The sequence below is a fragment of the Salvelinus namaycush genome, chromosome 1 (assembly GCF_016432855.1).
Source record: "Salvelinus namaycush isolate Seneca chromosome 1, SaNama_1.0, whole genome shotgun sequence".
Classification (NCBI taxonomy): domain Eukaryota; kingdom Metazoa; phylum Chordata; class Actinopteri; order Salmoniformes; family Salmonidae; genus Salvelinus; species Salvelinus namaycush.
This window is the reverse complement of record NC_052307.1, coordinates 1,420,051-1,438,658: the sequence shown is the minus strand read 5'-3', so window position 1 is coordinate 1,438,658 and position 18,608 is coordinate 1,420,051. Positions and strand designations below refer to the sequence as shown.

At 43.9% G+C, this 18,608-nt stretch overlaps 1 protein-coding gene across 2 annotated transcripts in view; it reads left to right on the top strand.

Annotated features, from left to right (window-relative positions):
- LOC120017345 (anthrax toxin receptor 2-like) overlaps positions 1 to 18,608 on the top strand; it is a 137,305-nt gene that overhangs the window by 17,913 nt on the left and 100,784 nt on the right. For both annotated transcript variants that reach the window (XM_038970875.1, XM_038963754.1), the window contains 5 exons: positions 4,126 to 4,186; positions 4,945 to 5,040; positions 7,942 to 8,011; positions 17,438 to 17,516; positions 18,207 to 18,302. In XM_038970875.1, coding sequence (XP_038826803.1) covers positions 4,126 to 4,186; positions 4,945 to 5,040; positions 7,942 to 8,011; positions 17,438 to 17,516; positions 18,207 to 18,302 — 402 coding nt within the window. The remainder of the gene's footprint in view (positions 1 to 4,125; positions 4,187 to 4,944; positions 5,041 to 7,941; positions 8,012 to 17,437; positions 17,517 to 18,206; positions 18,303 to 18,608) is intronic.

Sequence of the window (18,608 nt, the reverse complement as noted above, 5' to 3'; positions counted from 1 at the left end):
TAGGTAGATGGAAAGAGAGTAGGTAGATGGAAAGAGAGTAGGTAGATGGAAAGAGAGTAGGTAGATGGAATGAGAGTAGGTAGATGGAAAGAGAGTAGGTAGATGGAAAGAGAGTAGGTAGATGGAAAGAGAGTAGGTAGATGGAAAGAGAGTAGGTAGATGGAAAGAGAGTAGGTAGATGGAAAGAGAGTAGGTAGATGGAAAGAGAGTAGGTAGATGGAAAGAGAATAGGTAGATGGAAAGAGAGTAGGTAGATGGAAAGAGAGTAGGTAGATGGAAAGAGAGTAGGTAGATGGAATGAGAGTAGGTAGATGGAAAGAGAGTAGGTAGATGGAAAGAGAGTAGGTAGATGGAAAGAGAGTAGGTAGATGGAAAGAGAGTAGGTAGATGGAAAGAGAGTAGGTAGATGGAAAGAGAGTAGGTAGATGGAATGAGAGTAGGTAGATGGAAAGAGAGTAGGTAGATGGAAAGAGAGTAGGTAGATGGAAAGAGAGTAGGTAGATGGAAAGAGAGTAGGTAGATGGAAAGAGAGTAGGTAGATGGAAAGAGAGTAGGTAGATGGAAAGAGAATAGGTAGATGGAAAGAGAGTAGGTAGATGGAAAGAGAATAGGTAGATGGAAAGAGAATAGGTAGATGGAAAGAGAATAGGTAGATGGAAAGAGAGTAGGTAGATGGAATGAGAGTAGGTAGATGGAAAGAGAATAGGTAGATGGAAAGAGAATAGGTAGATGGAAAGAGAGTAGGTAGATGGAAAGAGAGTAGGTAGATGGAAAGAGAGTAGGTAGATGGAAAGAGAGTAGGTAGATGGAAAGAGAGTAGGTAGATGGAAAGAGAGTAGGTAGATGGAAAGAGAGTAGGTACATCAAGAGCCAATTGAAATAACTCTGTTTCAACATGTAGGCAGGAAAGGCTGTGTTTTACCACATACAGTAACAGAACCGCAGGAGAACAGCGCTGACAGTTAGTCATTGGCAGTGTTGGGGAAGCTACTCTGAAAATATCGTTTACCAAGCTACCAATTACTTCACACCGGAATAAGTTACACTACATCTACCTTTTTAAGAAAAATAGATTTTTTACTAAAGTTACTTTGAAAAAGTCCAAACTACATCCAAACTACTTCATGAAAAAGTATCATATGTAAATCTGAAGTCATACACTACAACTTGCAAGAACATGTCACTTTGGGGTCATATGTTAACAGAATGTGTAATTTAGCCTACTTAAAAACAAATAAAACGAAGTTCAACTGAGAATTAGGCATGTCTGATTCCCAAATTGAAAGATAGTTCTGGTCTACTACACCCATATTTTATTTTTGCAAAGAGAGTTATTTTTGCAAAGAGAGTAGTGTGTAGTTCCAGTAGTTAGCTACACCGCTACATATTAAAACAGTAGTTCAGCTGGTATTAACTACTGGAAACGCTACCTTAATTATAATTTTGTTCAACTACCACCAAGCTACCACAACATTTAGTTACATTACTAACTGAACTATAGGGTTTGACCAAAATTGAAAAAACACACATTCTCACACAACCCCTAATTGCTGCAAAGCTCCAAAGCTGCACAGTTTTGACCAGCTGAATTACTGTTTGTGTTCCAGAGGAAACACACACAGAGAGAGAGAGAGAGAGAAACAGAGCATTCTCCAGTGATTAGTAATCTTGGATGCTGCTGGACTCGTTGGCCTCGTCAGTCGTCACTTGGATTTCTACGATTTGAAATCATCTGTGGAGCTTTCAACTTTCTGGGCCCACTCTCCGCGTCTGCAGTGACTTCATGTGTTACAGGAAGTGTTACAAGTGTTACAGGAAGTGTTACAAGTGTTACAGGAACATTTGCCTGAAGTGAGAGAAGTCAGAACAAGTTATATTTGTTTTGAATGCCGACTATTAGTGACTTCATATTCTAATTAAGGATATGATGCAACACTGTTGTGGTCATATCCTGTTATGCAGGAAGCAGACTGTGCTTCATGTTTAGCATGTAGCAGTGGAAGGCGCCAAAAATGGTCAAAGACTCCAGACACCCAAGTCATAGACTGTTCTCTCTGCTACCGCACGGCAAGCGGTACCGGAGCGCCAAGTCTGGGACCAAAAGGCTCCTTAACAGCTTCTACCTCCAAGCCATAAGACTGCTGAACATTTAATCAAATGGCCACTGGATTGTTTACATTGACACCCCCCCTCATTTGTTTTTTACACTGCTGCTACTCACTGTTTATTATCTATGCATAGTCACTTTACCCCTAACTACATGTACAAATTACCTCGACTAACCTGTACCCCCACACACTGACTCGGTTCCGATACCCCCTGTATATAGCCTTGTTATTGTTATGTTATTTTATTTTGTTCCTTTTTATTTTTTACTTTAGTTTATTTAGTAAATATTTTCTTAAATCTATTTCAAATCAAATCCAATTTTATTTGTCACATGCGCCGAATACAAAAGGTGTAGACCTTACCGTGAAATGCTTAGTTACAAGCCCTTAACCAACAATACAATTCAAGAAATAAAGTTAAGAAGTTAAGAATATTTACTAAATAAAGTAAAGTTAAAAGAAAATGATAAAATCAAAAAGTAACATGATAAAATCAATTGTTGTATCGATAGACCTAGTAAATGCTCTCTCCACTTCGGATTCAACTTTTTTTGCGGTGACGTCCGGGAAGTGTCCAAGTGCCATATATTTTCAGTTAATATGCACATTTTTACCCATGGTGTATGATGGAGTTGCATAGTTTGTCCTTTGTTGATTTATTGGTATAATAGGAGATAGGCTGTATGACAGTGGGTTCACATAGAAGACCTTTTGATATGATAATGCCAGCTGTATGACAGTGGGTTCACATAGAAGACCTTTTGATATGATAATGCCAGCTGTATGACAGTGGGTTCACATAGAAGGTCTTTTGATATGATAATGCCAGCTGTCTGACAGTGGGTTCACATAGAAGGTCTTTTGATATGATAATGCCAGCTGTATGACAGTGGGTTCACATAGAAGGTCTTTTGATATGATAATGCCAGCTGTATGACAGTGGGTTCACATAGAAGGTCTTTTGATATGATAATGCCAGCTGTATGACAGTGGGTTCACATAGAAGGTCTTTTGATATGATAATGTCAGCTGTATGTCAGTGGGTTCACATAGAAGTCGGCTTTTGGGTTTTTAATAGAACGGAGGAATGTAATAGTCCTGCATAATTTATCCATAAATGATGAATTAGCTCCCTCTCTCTCCCCTCTCTCCCCTACTCCTCCCTCCCGTAGCTCCCTCTCTCTCCCCATCTCTCCCACTCTCTCCCCCACATAGCTCCCTCTCTCTCCCTTCTCTCCCCTACTCCTCCCTCCCGTAGCTCCCTCTCTCTCCCCTCTCTCCCCTACTCCTCCCTCCCGTAGCTCCCTCTCTCTCCCCTCTCTCCCCTACTCCTCCCTCCCGTAGCTCCCTCTCTCCCCTACTCCTCCCTCCCGTAGCTCCCTCTCTCTCCCCTCTCTCCCACTCTCTCCCCCACATAGCTCCCTTTCTCTCCCCTCTCTCTCCCACTCTCTCCCCCACATAGCTCCCTCTCTCTCCCCTCTCTCCCCTACTCCTCCCTCCCGTAGCTCCCACTCTCTCCCCCACATAGCTCCCTCTCTCTCCCCATCTCTCCCACTCTCTCCCCCACATAGCTCCCTCTCTCTCCCTTCTCTCCCCTACTCCTCCCTCCCGTAGCTCCCTCTCTCTCCCCTCTCTCCCCTACTCACCCTCCCGTAGCTCCCTCTCTCTCCCCTCTCTCCCCTACTCCTCCCTCCCGTAGCTCCCCCTCTCTCCCCTCTCTCCCCTACTCACCCTCCCGTAGCTCCCCCTCTCTCCCCTCTCTCCCCTACTCCTCCCTCCCGTAGCTCCCTCTCTATCCCCTCTCTCCCCTACTCCTCCCTCCCGTAGCTCCCTCTCTATCCCCTCTCTCCCCTACTCCTCCCTCCCGTAGGTCGCTCTCTCCTCCACTCGTCTGTCTCTCCCATTCCTCCTCGTCTATCCCCCCCCACTCCTCTCCCCCTTGCTCCCATCTCTTCCCCAGTCTTCTGAACTCTCTAAAGTTTTCGACTAATGTCATCGTATGCGTTCCGTTCTGCAGATATTAAAGCAGTCCTGTACAGAGATCCTGACAGTGGAGCCATCCAGTGTCTGTGTGAACCGTAAGTGTTGTTGTTGTTTGTGGGAATGTGTTGTTGTTGTTTGTGGGAATGTGTTGTTGTTGTTTGTGGGAATGTGTTGTTGTTGTTTGTGGGAATGTGTTGTTGTTGTTTGTGGGAATGTGTTGTTGTTGTTTGTGGGAATGTGTTGTTGTTGTTTGTGGGAATGTGTTGTTGTTGTTTGTGGGCACTCCCAGCTCAGGGCCTGTATTTATGTTCCATTGCTGGTCATAAAGACTGCCGCCCTGTGTGTGTGTGTCCTTAGTGTTGTCTAGTGTGTGTGTCCTTAGTGTTATTCAGTGTGTGTGTCCTTAGTGTTGTCTAGTGTGTGTGTCCTTAGTGTTGTCTAGTGTGTGTGTCCTTAGTGTTGTCTAGTGTGTGTGTGTCCTTAGTGTTATTCAGTGTGTGTGTCCTTAGTGTTGTCTAGTGTGTGTGTCCTTAGTGTTGTCTAGTGTGTGTGTCCTTAGTGTTGTCTAGTGTGTGTGTCTGTCTGTGTTTGTGCCTGTGTGTGTGTCTGTCTTTGTGTGTGTGTGTGTGTGTGTGTGTGTGTGTGTGTGTGTATATGTGTGTGTCTGTGTGTGTGTGTGTGTGTGTGTGTGTGTGTGTGTGTGTGTGTGTGTGTGTGTGTGTGTGTGTCTGTGTGTGTGTGTGTGTGTGTGTGTGTGTGTGTGTGTGTGTGTGTGTGTGTGTGTGTGTGTGTGTGTGTTTCGTCCCGAGTTCCCTCTCCCCACTATCTCCTCTATGTTGTTTACATAACACAGAGTCGTTTGACATCGTGCTTCGAGGGAACGGCTTCTCGGTGGGACGAGGCAACGACGGGGTCGTCTGTAGCTTCATGGTGGGCCAGCAGATCTACAGTAAGTAGACACACACACACACACACACACACACACACACACACACACACACACACACACACACACACACACACACACACACACACACACAGACACACACACACACACACACACACACACACACACACAAACACACATCTCTCTCATCCCAGAGTGATGTGCCTAGCAGGCCTGTCCTGTCTGTGCCAGTGGTTGTGACATGGCTACTGACTTGACTAGCAGGTTGTCCACAATGTGATTCCACTCAAAGATAAGATGCCTTCACGTGTTTTATATCTGCATACAAAGCATTCCCCTGGACAGGGACGCGTGGCAGGTGTCAGTCAGTAGAGAACATTTAGTCTGTCAGCAAACCTAATCTAGATGGCTGCTACTCCTCCTAATCTAGATGGCTGGTACTGTTCCTAATCTAGATGGCTGCTACTGTTCCTAATCTAGATGGCTGCTACTGTTCCTAATCTAGATGGCTGCTACTGTTCCTAATCTAGATGGCTGCTACTGTTCCTAATCTAGATGGCTGGTACTGTTCCTAATCTAGATGGCTGGTACTGTTCCTAATCTAGATGGCTGCTACTGTTCCTAATCTAGATGGCTGCTACTGTTCCTAATCTAGATGGCTGCTACTGTTCCTAATCTAGATGGCTGCTACTGTTCCCAATCTAGATGGCTGCTACTCCTCCTAATCTAGATGGCTGCTACTCCTCCTAATCTAGATGGCTGCTACTCCTCCTAATCTAGATGGCTGCTACTGTTCCTAATCTAGATGGCTGGTACTGTTCCTAATCTAGATGGCTGCTACTGTTCCTAATCTAGATGGCTGCTACTGTTCCTAATCTAGATGGCTGCTACTGTTCCTAATCTAGATGGCTGCTACTGTTCCTAATCTAGATGGCTGCTACTGTTCCTAATATAGATGGCTGCTACTCCTCCTAATCTAGAGGGCTGCTACTCCTTCTAATCTAGATGGCTGATACTCCTCCTAATCTAGATGGCTGATACTCCTCCTAATCTAGATGGCTGGTACTGTTCCTAATCTAGATGGCTGCTACTGTTCCTAATCTAGATGGCTGCTACTGTTCCTAATCTAGATGGCTGCTACTCCTCCTAATCTAGATGGCTGGTACTGTTCCTAATCTAGATGGCTGGTACTGTTCCTAATCTAGATGGCTGGTACTGTTCCTAATCTAGATGGCTGCTACTGTTCCTAATCTAGATGGCTGCTACTGTTCCTAATCTAGATGGCTGCTACTGTTCCTAATCTAGATGGCTGCTACTGTTCCTAATCTAGATGGCTGCTACTCCTCCTAATCTAGATGGCTGGTACTCCTCCTAATCTAGATGGCTGCTACTGTTCCTAATCTAGATGGCTGGTACTCCTCCTAATCTAGATGGCTGCTACTGTTCCTAATCTAGATGGCTGCTACTGTTCCTAATCTAGATGGCTGCTACTGTTCCTAATCTAGATGGCTGCTACTCCTCCTAATCTAGATGGCTGCTACTGTTCCTAATATAGATGGCTGCTACTCCTCCTAATCTAGAGGGCTGCTACTCCTTCTAATCTAGATGGCTGATACTCCTCCTAATCTAGATGGCTGATACTCCTCCTAATCTAGATGGCTGGTACTGTTCCTAATCTAGATGGCTGGTACTGTTCCTAATCTAGATGGCTGCTACTCCTCCTAATCTAGATGGCTGGTACTGTTCCTAATCTAGATGGCTGGTACTGTTCCTAATCTAGATGGCTGGTACTGTTCCTAATCTAGATGGCTCCTACTGTTCCTAATTTTAGATGGCTGCTACTCCTCCTAATCTAGATGGCTGGTACTGTTCCTAATCTAGATGGCTGGTACTGTTCCTAATCTAGATGGCTGCTACTGTTCCTAATCTAGATGGCTGCTACTGTTCCTAATCTAGATGGCTGCTACTGTTCCTAATCTAGATGGCTGCTACTGTTCCTAATCTAGATGGCTGCTACTGTTCCTAATTTTAGATGGCTGCTACTGTTCCTAATCTAGATGGCTGGTACTCCTCCTAATCTAGATGGCTGGTACTCCTCCTTTTCCTTCTCCCTCTCTACCGCTTTCTCCTCTCCCCTTCTCCCTCTCTCTCTGCTCCTCTACCTCTAATAATTCCCCTCTTTACCCCTCTCTCCTCTCCTCTCCTCTTCCCCTCTCTACCCCTCTCATGTCCTTTCTACCCCTCTCCACCTCTCTCATTCCTTCTCTATCCCTCTCTATCCCTCTACCGCTCTCTCCTCTCCCCTTCTCCCTCGCTCTCTGCCCTCTACCTCTATCACTTCTCCTCTTTTCTCCTCTCTCCTCTCCTCTACCCCTCTCTATCCCTCTCATCTCCTCTATACCCCTCTTTACCCCTCTCTCCTCTTCCCCTCTCTACTCCTCTCACCCCCCCTCTACCCCTCTCATCTCTACCCTTCTCTACCCCCTCTCCTCTCCTCTTCCCCTCTACCCATCTCTCCTCTCCCCCTCTCTACCCCTCTCATCTCCTCTATACCCCTCTTTACCCCTCTCTCCTCTTCCCCTCTCTACTCCTCTCACCCCCCTCTACCCCTCTCATCTCTACCCTTCTCTACCCCTCTCTCCTCTCCTCTTCCCCTCTACCCATCTCTCCTCTCCCCCTCTCTACCCCTCTCATCTCCTCTATACCCCTCTTTACCCCTCTCTCCTTTTCCCCTCTACTCTCTTTCCCTCTCTACCCTTCTATACTCCTCTCTACCCCTCTCTATTCCTCTCTCCTTTCCTCTACCCCTCTCTTTCCCTCTCTCCTCTCATTTTCCCCTCTTATCCACTTTTTGCCCGATGACAAATGTCATGGGGCCTGCCTGTGTGTGTGTGTCTGTGTGAGAGGTAGTGTACAGGGGGCTCATTCAATTCTCTTTTCCAGATCGGAAGCCAAGCATTGTGCAGAACGATTATCTCCTGTGTGCTGCACCGGTTCTGTATGAAGTCGGACAGTAAGTAGTCCATGGGAAGGTGGTTCTATAAAGTGTGTGTGTGTATTTGACCCTTAATCCGACCATTAACAGGCAGGCACAGCAGAGCTAATATATAGCAGAGGCTGTTCCTCTCTCCTGTCATCGGTTTAATCCTCAGCAACAACCCTTGATACTGATGTTCTCTCTAATACAATCAACAACAACAACAAAAATACGATTACAGTAGCAGTTGGAAAACTATTTGGTCCTGAATGTATCGCAAGAATCAAACTCAGGCCGGGGCGGGCCGGGGCAGTACGGGCCGGGGCGGGCCGGGGCAGTACGGGGCTGGCTGGGGCTGGGGCAGGCCGGGGGCGGGGCAGTACGGGCCGGGGGCAGGCTGGGGCAGTACGGGGCGGGCCGGGGGTGGGGTAGTGGGTAAACACATCTGGTTAGGGGGCTTTAAAGGATGTGTGACAGATGCAGCATTTCACTTCTCCACACTCTCACCATTTAAATAATTCACCAACGCTACTGTGACAATCCCCTTTCCTGCCCATCCCTGCCCCCTCCGGACCACCTGCATCATGGAATCATGGAGCGTCTGAAAGTTCTGTCTCCGACTCCGTCCATCTGTCTGCCTCCGCTTCGTCAGAAGCACTAATGTCACTGTTGAGTCGAAGATAGCCAGGGGGTGATCGACTGGTTAGAACGGTAGCAGGGGGGGAAAGCCGGTAAACAGTTGACGAATGACTATAGAGTTTAGATCTCTTTGTGTTCTCTGGTTTGGTCTACAGCGTGTGTCATGTAGCTCCTATAGATGGCTTTGTGTTCTCTGGTTTGGTCTACAGCGTGTGTCATGTAGCCCCTATAGATGGCTTTGTGTTCTCTGGTTTGGTCTACAGCGTGTGTCATGTAGCCCCTATAGATGGCTTTGTGTTCTCTGGTTTGGTCTACAGCGTGTGTCATGTAGACCCTATAGATGGCTTTGTGTTCTCTGGTTTGGTCTACAGCGTGTGTCATGTAGACCCTATAGATGGCTTTGTGTTCTCTGGTTTGGTCTACAGCGTGTGTCATGTAGACCCTATAGATGGCTTTGTGTTCTCTGGTTTGGTCTACAGCGTGTGTCATGTAGCCCCTATAGATCTCTTTGTGTTCTCTGGTTTGGTCTACAGCGTGTGTCATGTAGCCCCTATAGATGGCTTTGTGTTATGCATGTACTGGTAGGAGCGTTGGCATGTTTCAGGCCTGGAACGAGGGCATATGTTCCTCCACCATATCACCCCATTAGCCCCCCCACCCCACCAATACCTTTCATCAATGCAACAAAAAACTGTCTGTTATGCACCAACTAATATGCACAGCAAGTCATTAGTAGCAATCCAGATATTTGGCTGGTTTGATAGTTCAGCGGAAACAAGGGTTGAAAAGAAGAAATATCAGGACCATAGTTTCTGTTCTACAAAACCAAAAACAGGTCAATAAAACATGAATATATCCTTCTGTCTCTCCCGTCTTTTCTTGTAACTTCAGATGCTTTTAAAATGCTGTGACCCTTAACAAAAATAAAAACATGAACAAATCACGTAAAAAATTTATATAGAAATATATTAAAAAAAAGAAATATATATGTTTTTGGACACGTGAAGTTTCAAATGGATTTTCCGCATGACTCAGACATGTGGTTTCCTAATATTTCACATGTCATATTCTACGTTTCACATGTCATATTCTATGTTTCACATGTCATATTCTACATGTCATATTCTACGTTTCACATGTCATATTCTAATATTTCACATGTTATTTTCTACGTTTCACATGTCATATTCTAATATTTCACATGTCATATTTTAAATTTCACATGCTTTTAGTAACCAGTGGGATTAGAACCCAGTTCTCCCACAGTAGAAGCCAATGTCTTAACCATTAGACCAAGAGGGCCATATATTCATTATCAATTTCTCTCAGTCTCAGAATATTGACTGTTCAATTGAAATAAATGTGCTTTCAAACGTTATATTTAATAGAGATAATCGTAGGATTTTCTGTAAATAATCACGATTAATCCCAAATTCAGAATTTGATCAAATTGAGCTGTAATTTACGATTTTTTAAATAATATATAAAAAGCATTACAAGAATATTGACATCTTGATTTTTTCCAAAGTAACAGTTAGCAAAGTAACACGTTAGGTAAATTGAAAAGCACACTTTCTTTAAAATAGTCTATTAACGCACCCGATCAATATGCGCCAGTTTAAACTAGAGATATTAGTTTTTTGCATTGGGTGAGTCTCCACATCTGCCTTCTGCACCAGGAGACCAGGACCAGGAGACATCCCCATAATTGGTGTTCTTACGAAAATGTCTGTAGTGTCCGAAACCGTTTGGGCTACAAACGAATATAACCCCACTATGGAAAGTGGAGACTCTCACGAACACGATGGTGTTCTTTTGTTTTGTTCCCCCGAAGATATCCCGGTACCGGTTTACCGGTTTAAACATTGAATGGAAGTATGGAGATAATTTTGCAACAAATTAAAGGAGTTAACCTCCAATGTCAACTTGTTTTGACCTCACATTATTCTTTAAAGCTGTATACTGAAGATGATGTATTTGGGATGCTTTCGGTGTATTTTGGACACTTACAGACAATGTGATTTATCACGATAAAAAATGACTGCACTAAAATGACAAAAAGTTAACTTCGGTTAACTGATTAACCCTAATTCAAAAGCATCACTTTGTTCGAAAGTATCTGTTTACATTCATTCCAAAAGCAAACACATTCACACATTTTCAAATGCATTAAAATCCCTTTTAGCCCTTGTGTACTAAATTTAACTGAAAAACAATGGACAGCTAACAATAACAGTAATTACAATGGACAGCTAACAATAACAGTAATTACAATGGACAGCTAACAATAACAGTAATTACAATGGACAGCTAACAATAACAGTAATAACAATGGACAGCTAACAATGGACAGCTAACAATAACAGTAATTACAATGGACAGCTAACAATGGATAGCTAACAATAACAGAAGTTAAAAATAGATAGCTAGGATGAAATGGAAGGCTAGTTATTGCCTATCAATAAGTTAGCCTGCGGTTAGCAATTAGCATGTGACCATTAGATTAAAATCAAACATAAAGTGACTTTCTAAAATACATATCATTAGCATGGTTCATATGTACATGTGTAAATACACTCAATGTGAGCACTTGTTTTGTAAAAATAAAACCATTTAAGAGCCAAAACATTTATAATGAAAATATAAAAAAAACATTTAAAATGCCATCTTGTTCTCATCGACTAGCTAGCTAATTAGCTTGGTTACACATATGTAAATGAAAAAATCTCACTAATTTTTTCACTCGGTCCAAACAATTAAATGATGCATCAAAATGACCCGAAAACTCAAAACAGTTGAGTTAATGTTATCTGTAGATTTTGAAAACGTCACCAAACGTACAAACCAGAAAACAGAAATTAAAAAAAATAAGGAGACACGGAGAGCTAGTTTCTCTGATCTTTTCACTGGGCCCCTTCCAACAGTCACCGACCAACGTACGAAGAAGAGAGGGGTGCGCCTGCAGCAGTACCAGTCTGAATGCCTCCCCCTAGTGGTAGCACTAAGTATACATGTATATCAATGCATCACTGTGGAGGACTATAATAATAATGGAGTGGATGGCTCAGAAAGAATAAGAAAAAAAAGAATGCCCTTGAATTAAATAAAAGTTTCTATGGAATTTACAGTCACATTTTGTACTTACATTTTTTCCACATATGATTGTTTTTCACGTGTGAACTTGCAATTCTACATGTGAAAGTGAGATTGACATGTGGAGTTTTCTTACATGTGAAACTGCAAATACGATTTTCACATGATAACTTGAAATTCACATGTGAGGTGAAAACATGTTATTACACTAATGTAAAAGGTGGTGTTTGACATGTGAAAGATGGTGTTAGCATGTGAAAGGTGGTGTTTGACATGTGAAAGATGGTGTTAGCATGTAAAAGGTGGTGTTTGACATGTGAAAGATGGTGTTAGCATGTGAAAGGTGGTGTTAGCATGTAAAAGATGGTGTTAGCATGTGAAAGGTGGTGTTAGCATGTGAAAGGTGGTGTTAGACATGTGAAAGGTGGTGTTTGACATGTGAAAGATGGTGTTAGCATGTAAAAGGTGGTGTTTGACATGTGAAAGATGGTGTTAGCATGTAAAAGGTGGTGTTTGACATGTGAAAGATGGTGTTAGCATGTGAAAGGTGGTGTTTGACATGTGAAAGGTGGTGTTTGACATGTGAAAGATGGTGTTAGCATGTGAAAGGTGGTGTTAGCATGTGATAGGTGGTGTTTGACATGTGAAAGATGGTGTTAGCATGTAAAAGGTGGTGTTTGACATGTGAAAGATGGTGTTAGCATGTAAAAGGTGGTGTTTGACATGTGAAAGATGGTGTTAGCATGTGAAAGGTGGTGTTTGACATGTGAAAGGTGGTGTTTGACATGTGAAAGATGGTGTTAGCATGTGAAAGGTGGTGTTAGCATGTGAAAGGTGGTGTTTGACATGTGAAAGGTGGTGTTAGCATGTGAAAGGTGGTGTTAGCATGTGAAATGTGGTGTTAGCATGTGAAAGGTGGTGTTAGACATGTGAAAGGTGGTGTTTGACATGTGAAAGATGGTGTTAGCATGTGAAAGGTGGTGTTAGCATGTGAAAGGTGGTGTTTGACATGTGAAAGGTGGTGTTTGACATGTGAAAGGTGGTGTTAGCATGTGAAAGGTGGTGTTAGCATGTGAAAACACGATTTTCACATGTCAAACTGCATAGATGGTAGATGGGTTGAGTTGAGGTTAGTGACAGGCCTACTCGCAATATGTTCAACCTGAATAATTCACACACATAAATTTCTCCCCATGTTTTTGGTGCGGGAGTGACAGTTGAAGACAGGGCTCCAGCTGTTAAATTGAGCCAGGGTTAAATCTGAATAGATGGGAGATGAGAGGGTTGAGTTGAGGTTATGTCTGAATAGATGGTAGATGACCTGGCTGACATGGCTGACCTGGCTGACATGGCTGACATGGCTGACATGGCTGACATGGCTGACATGGCTGACCTGGCTGACCTGGCTGACATGGCTGACCTGGCTGACCTGGTTGACCTGGTGGACATGGATGACATGGCTGACCTGGCTGACCTGGTAGACATGGCTGACCTGGTAGACCTGGCTGACCTGGTAGACCTGGCTGAGATGGCTGACATGGCTGACCTGGCTGACATGGCTGACTTGGCTGACCAGGTTGACCTGGGTGACCTGTCTGACCTCTCCTTGTGTTACTGGAGATCTCTAAACTGGAATGTAGAGAAAGACCTGGGGGTTCAACTACTATTTGAAATCATTATTTCTCTGGGCTTAATTTAGCTTGCCTGTCTTAATGGACCAATAGAATAGTCCCAAAATGGTAAACCCCGCCCATCTGGCACTCCAGGCAGGCTAAAGTAAACACTCAAAGTATTTGAAAGATTTCAAGTAGTATTTGAACCCAGATCTGGTCATTGGAGATCTCTGACCTGGGATGTGAAAACTTGTCTTTCCCTCTAGTGATCTCCTTGTCTAGCGGCTTCTGTCAGAGCGCCTCGTCGTCCGACGTGACGCTAAGCGTTAGTGATGCGATACAGCTGGACCAGCTGACTCCGAAGTCAGTAATGGCTTTTCCAACGTTTCCTTAAAGACGGGGAAATTTAGGAGGGTGAATTATTCAGGGTTAAACATATTGCCGAGGAGGCCTGTCACTAAGTTGTGGAAACGTCACTCTGCAGAAGGACGTGTCACAGATACAGCCCCTCCTAAATGTGTTCCACAATAACAGTAAAAGTCACAGACACAGCCCCTCCTTAATCAAATCAAATCAAATTGTATTAGTCACATGCGCCGAATAAAACAGGTGTAGACCTTACAGTGAAACGCTTACTTACAAGCCCCTAACCAACAACGCAGTTTCAAAAAATACAGATAAGAATAAGGAATAAAAGTAACAAGTAATTTAAGAGCAGCTGTAAAATAACAATAGCGAGACGATATACAGGGGGGTACCGGTACAGAGTCAATGTGCGGGGGCACCGGTTAGTTGAGGTAGTATGTACATGTACATTAAAGTGACTACGCATAGCTGATAACAACAGAGAGTAGCAGGTGAGTAAAAGAGAGGGAGAGGGGAGTGGGGGGGGACACAATGCAAATAGTCTGGGTAGCCATTTGATTAGACGTTCAGGAGTCTTATGGCTTGGGGATAGAAGCTGTTTAGAAGCCTCTTGGACCTAGACTTTGGCGCTCCGGTACCGCTTGCCGTGTAGTAGCAGAGAGAATAGTCTATGACTGGGGTGGCTGTAGTCCTTCACAATTTTTAGGGCCTTCCTCTGACACCGCCTGGTATAGAGGTCCTGGATGGCAGAAAGCTTGGCCCCAGTGATGTAATGGGCCGTTCGCACTACCCTCTGTAGTGCCTTGCGGTCGGAGGCTGAGCAGTTGCCATACCAGGCAGTGATTCAACCAGGCAGGATGCTCTCAATGGTGCAGCTGTAGAATCTTTTGAGGATCTGAGGACCCATGCCAAATCTTTTCAGTCTCCTGAGAGGGAATAATGTATTCCACAATACCAGTCAACGCCAAGTCACAGACACAGCCCCTCCTTAATGTATTCCACAATACCAGTCAACGCCAAGTCACAGACACAGCCCCTCCTTAATGTATTCCACAATACCAGTCAACGCCAAGTCACAGACACAGCCCCTCCTTAATGTATTCCACAATACCAGTCAACGCCAAGTCACAGACACAGCCCCTCCTTAATGTATTCCACAATACCAGTCAACGCCAAGTCACAGACACAAAATCATGTGGCGTACTCATTTTTAAATGGACATAAATTGTTTAGTTATTCACCCTTTTTCGTGATATCCAATTGGTAGTTACAGTCTTGTCCCATCGCTGCAACTCCCGTACGGACTCGAGAGAGGCGAAGGTTGAGAGTCACGCGTCCTCCGAAACACGACCCTGCCAAGCCACACTGCCCACTTAACCTGGAAGCCAGCCGCACCAATGTGTCGGAGGAAACACCTGCAACTGGTGACCGAATTCAGCGTGCATGCGCCCGGCCCGCCACAAGGAATCGCTAGAGCGCGATGGGACAAGGACATCCCAGCCGACCAAACCCCTCCCCTAACCCGGACAACGCTGGGCCAATCGGGTCTCCCGGTTGCGGCCGGCTTTGACACAACCTGAGCTCGAACTCGGGTCTCTAGTGACGACTCAAGCACTGCGATGCAGTGCCTTAGACCGCTGTGCCACTCGGAAGGCTGGTATTAACCCTTTACAGTCGTGGAAATAGACCTAAATGTAAATGTTTTTTTACAGAAGAAATGTGAAAAGCATATGCATAACCATGGTAGCAATTGAAAGGGAACAGTTTGGAGATAATGGGGAAGTGATTAGACCAAAGGTCAAAGGTGAGGACATACTGTAACAGTTCACCTGATACAAGACTGAATTTAATTCACATTAAACAAACATAGTCTTTATTCTGTTCAGAACTACCCAGGATATGACGTCATGTCATCTTGTAACTGTAAATCGAACATAGTCTTTATTCTGTTCAGAACTACCCAGGATATGACGTCATGTCATCTTGTAACTGTAAATCTAACATAGTCTTTATTCTGTTCAGAACTACCCAGGATATGACGTCATTTCATCTTGTAACTGTAAATCTAACATAGTCTTTATTCTGTTCAGAACTACCCAGGATATGACGTCATGTCATCTTGTAACTGTAAATCTAACATAGTCTTTATTCTGTTCAGAACTACCCAGGATATGACGTCATTTCATCTTGTAACTGTAAATCTAACATAGTCTTTATTCTGTTCAGAACTACCCAGGATATGACGTCATGTCATCTTGTAACTGTAAATCTAACATAGTCTTTATTCTGTTCAGAACTACCCAGGATATGACGTCATCTTGTAACTGTAAATCTAACATGGTGATCATAAACGGTGACACTGTTTTAGTACATGAGTTTTATGATTAGGAAATGTGAAGTGCACATTTGGACTGGGTGTTTGGCTTGCTTGTATCACATCAAAGCGGTATTTATTATATTCCTCAACGTCTCATCTTTGAAAATCGATAGTCCTCTGAATTAACAGCATCTCCCTCAATCAGACAACAAAAAAAAGAGCAAAAGTTGACTAATTACCGGGAGGGATGGGGACAACTTCTTGTGGCGTGAGGTGCTCAAGTTCAGAACGTCTGTCAGTCAAAACCCATACAGAGCTGTGAAGCACAGAGCCTGACCTCTGACCTCTGACCTCATATATAGCATGTTACTGTACAGCCACTGACCTCTGACCTCATGTATAGCATGTTACTGTACAGCCACTGACCTCTGACCTCATGTATAGCATGTTACTGTACAGCCACTGACCTCATGTATAGCATGTTACTGTACAGCCACTGACCTCTGACCTCATGTATAGCATGTTACTGTACAGCCACTGACCTCTGACCTCATGTATAGCATGTTAGTGCGAGTGTAAAGGGCTACTTGTGGAAAGAAGAAAGGTCACATAAAGAGTGAATTTGAGGTCAGGTCTATTTCAGATCCAGTGCCGTAGCAGCGGACAGGAGGACAGACGGTCAGGTGGCAGCTCATCTGTTGGTTACAGGAGGATAGATGGCCAAAGGCAGAGCCCAGGGGCTAAACCCACAAACACACACACACACGCACGCACGCACGCACGCACGCACGCACGCACGCACACACACACACACACACACACACACACACACACACACACACCTTCCCATCTCACACACACTTTCATCCTCCACACACACCTTCATCTTCCACACACACGTTCAAACCACACACACACACACACACACACACACACACACACACACACACACACACACACACACACACACACACACACACACACACACACACACACACACACACACACACGTTCAACCCACACACACACACACACACACAGCCAGGCGAACACTCCAACCAGCCAATAGACAGTGTTTTACAGACTTCTCTAATGGGATGTGGTGTAATAGACATATGGAAATAGCTCTGCCTTTCATCATTAGGCTTTTAATTGCACCATTTTGGCCTCCTCCACCTCTTGTTAAATAAGTCATAGGGGTCTGGTTTTGGCCTCCTCCACCTCTTGTTAAATAAGTCATAGGGGTCTGGTTTTGGCCTCCTCCACCTCTTGTTAAATAAGTCATAGGGTCTGAAACGGCAGCTTATTCCCTATATAGTGCACTGCATTTGACCAGGACCCAGCCAAACGGCACCATATTCCCTATATAGTGCACTCCATTTGACCAGGGCCCTAGTCTTTTTGTAGTGTGGTGTTAACGTTGTGTGTTTCTAGGTCGATGGACGTACTGATCAGTCTGAATCACGGGAAATCCTTCATCTCTAGTGCCTTCACCATCCACGCCTCAACATGTGTGAGTTTACCTTCTGCTTCTGTAATGCTTACAATCTTTCTTCTTTTCTGTCTACAGTATTTTTAGTCTAAAACTCTCTGTATCTACCAGTCGTGTGTTTAACGTTTAATGTGTGTGTGTTTATCTACTGTTGTACTGTGTATGATGTGTGTATGTATGTAACATGTATCTAACATGTGTGTGTATGTATCTAACATGTGTGTGTATGTATCTAACATGTGTGTGTATGTATCTAACATGTATCTAACATGTGTGTGTATGTATCTAACATGTGTGTGTGTATGTGTCTAACATGTGTGTGTGTATGTATATAACGTGTGTGTGTGTGTGTATGTGTATACCGTGTGTGTGTATGTGTATAACGTGTGTGTGTATGTGTATAACGTGTGTGTGTGTATGTGTATACTGTGTGTGTATGTGTATAACGTGTGTGTGTGTGTGTGTATAACGTGTGTGTGTGTGTGTATGTGTATACCGTGTGTGTGTATGTGTATAACGTGTGTGTGTATGTGTATAACGTGTGTGTGTGTATGTGTATACTGTGTGTGTGTGTGTGTGTATGTGTATACCGTGTGTGTGTATGTGTATAACGTGTGTGTGTATGTGTATAACGTGTGTGTGTATGTGTATAACGTGTGTGTGTGTGTGTCTAACATGTATCTAACGTGTGTATTATTGTCTCTCTGTCAGTCGAACGGCTTCGCTGTAGCCATAACTCTCCTGGTGCTGTTGTTACTGGCAGCCTTGGTAGCTGCTTGGTGGTTCTGGCCTCTCTGCTGCACCGTGGTGAGTCCTAAAACACTGTTTATTAGCGTAGCTAATAACATGAAACACATTTATAAACACACACACATATGGTCCTGGCCTTGGGGTTCATCTGGATTGAAAATGCAGAACGTTAATTGAAATGTTTTGCGATGAGCCATTTGTTGGGTAAGTATGTGACACTACGTCGTTACTCTGGAAGATGTCTTTGTGTATTTTGAAGTCATCTCCTAATGTGTCCTTCTTGTAAACCAGAATGTCCCTCTTTAACTAAAAGTCTGTTGCAACAGAGATTTTATTTCAATGAGCATAAACTGTATAAATAAA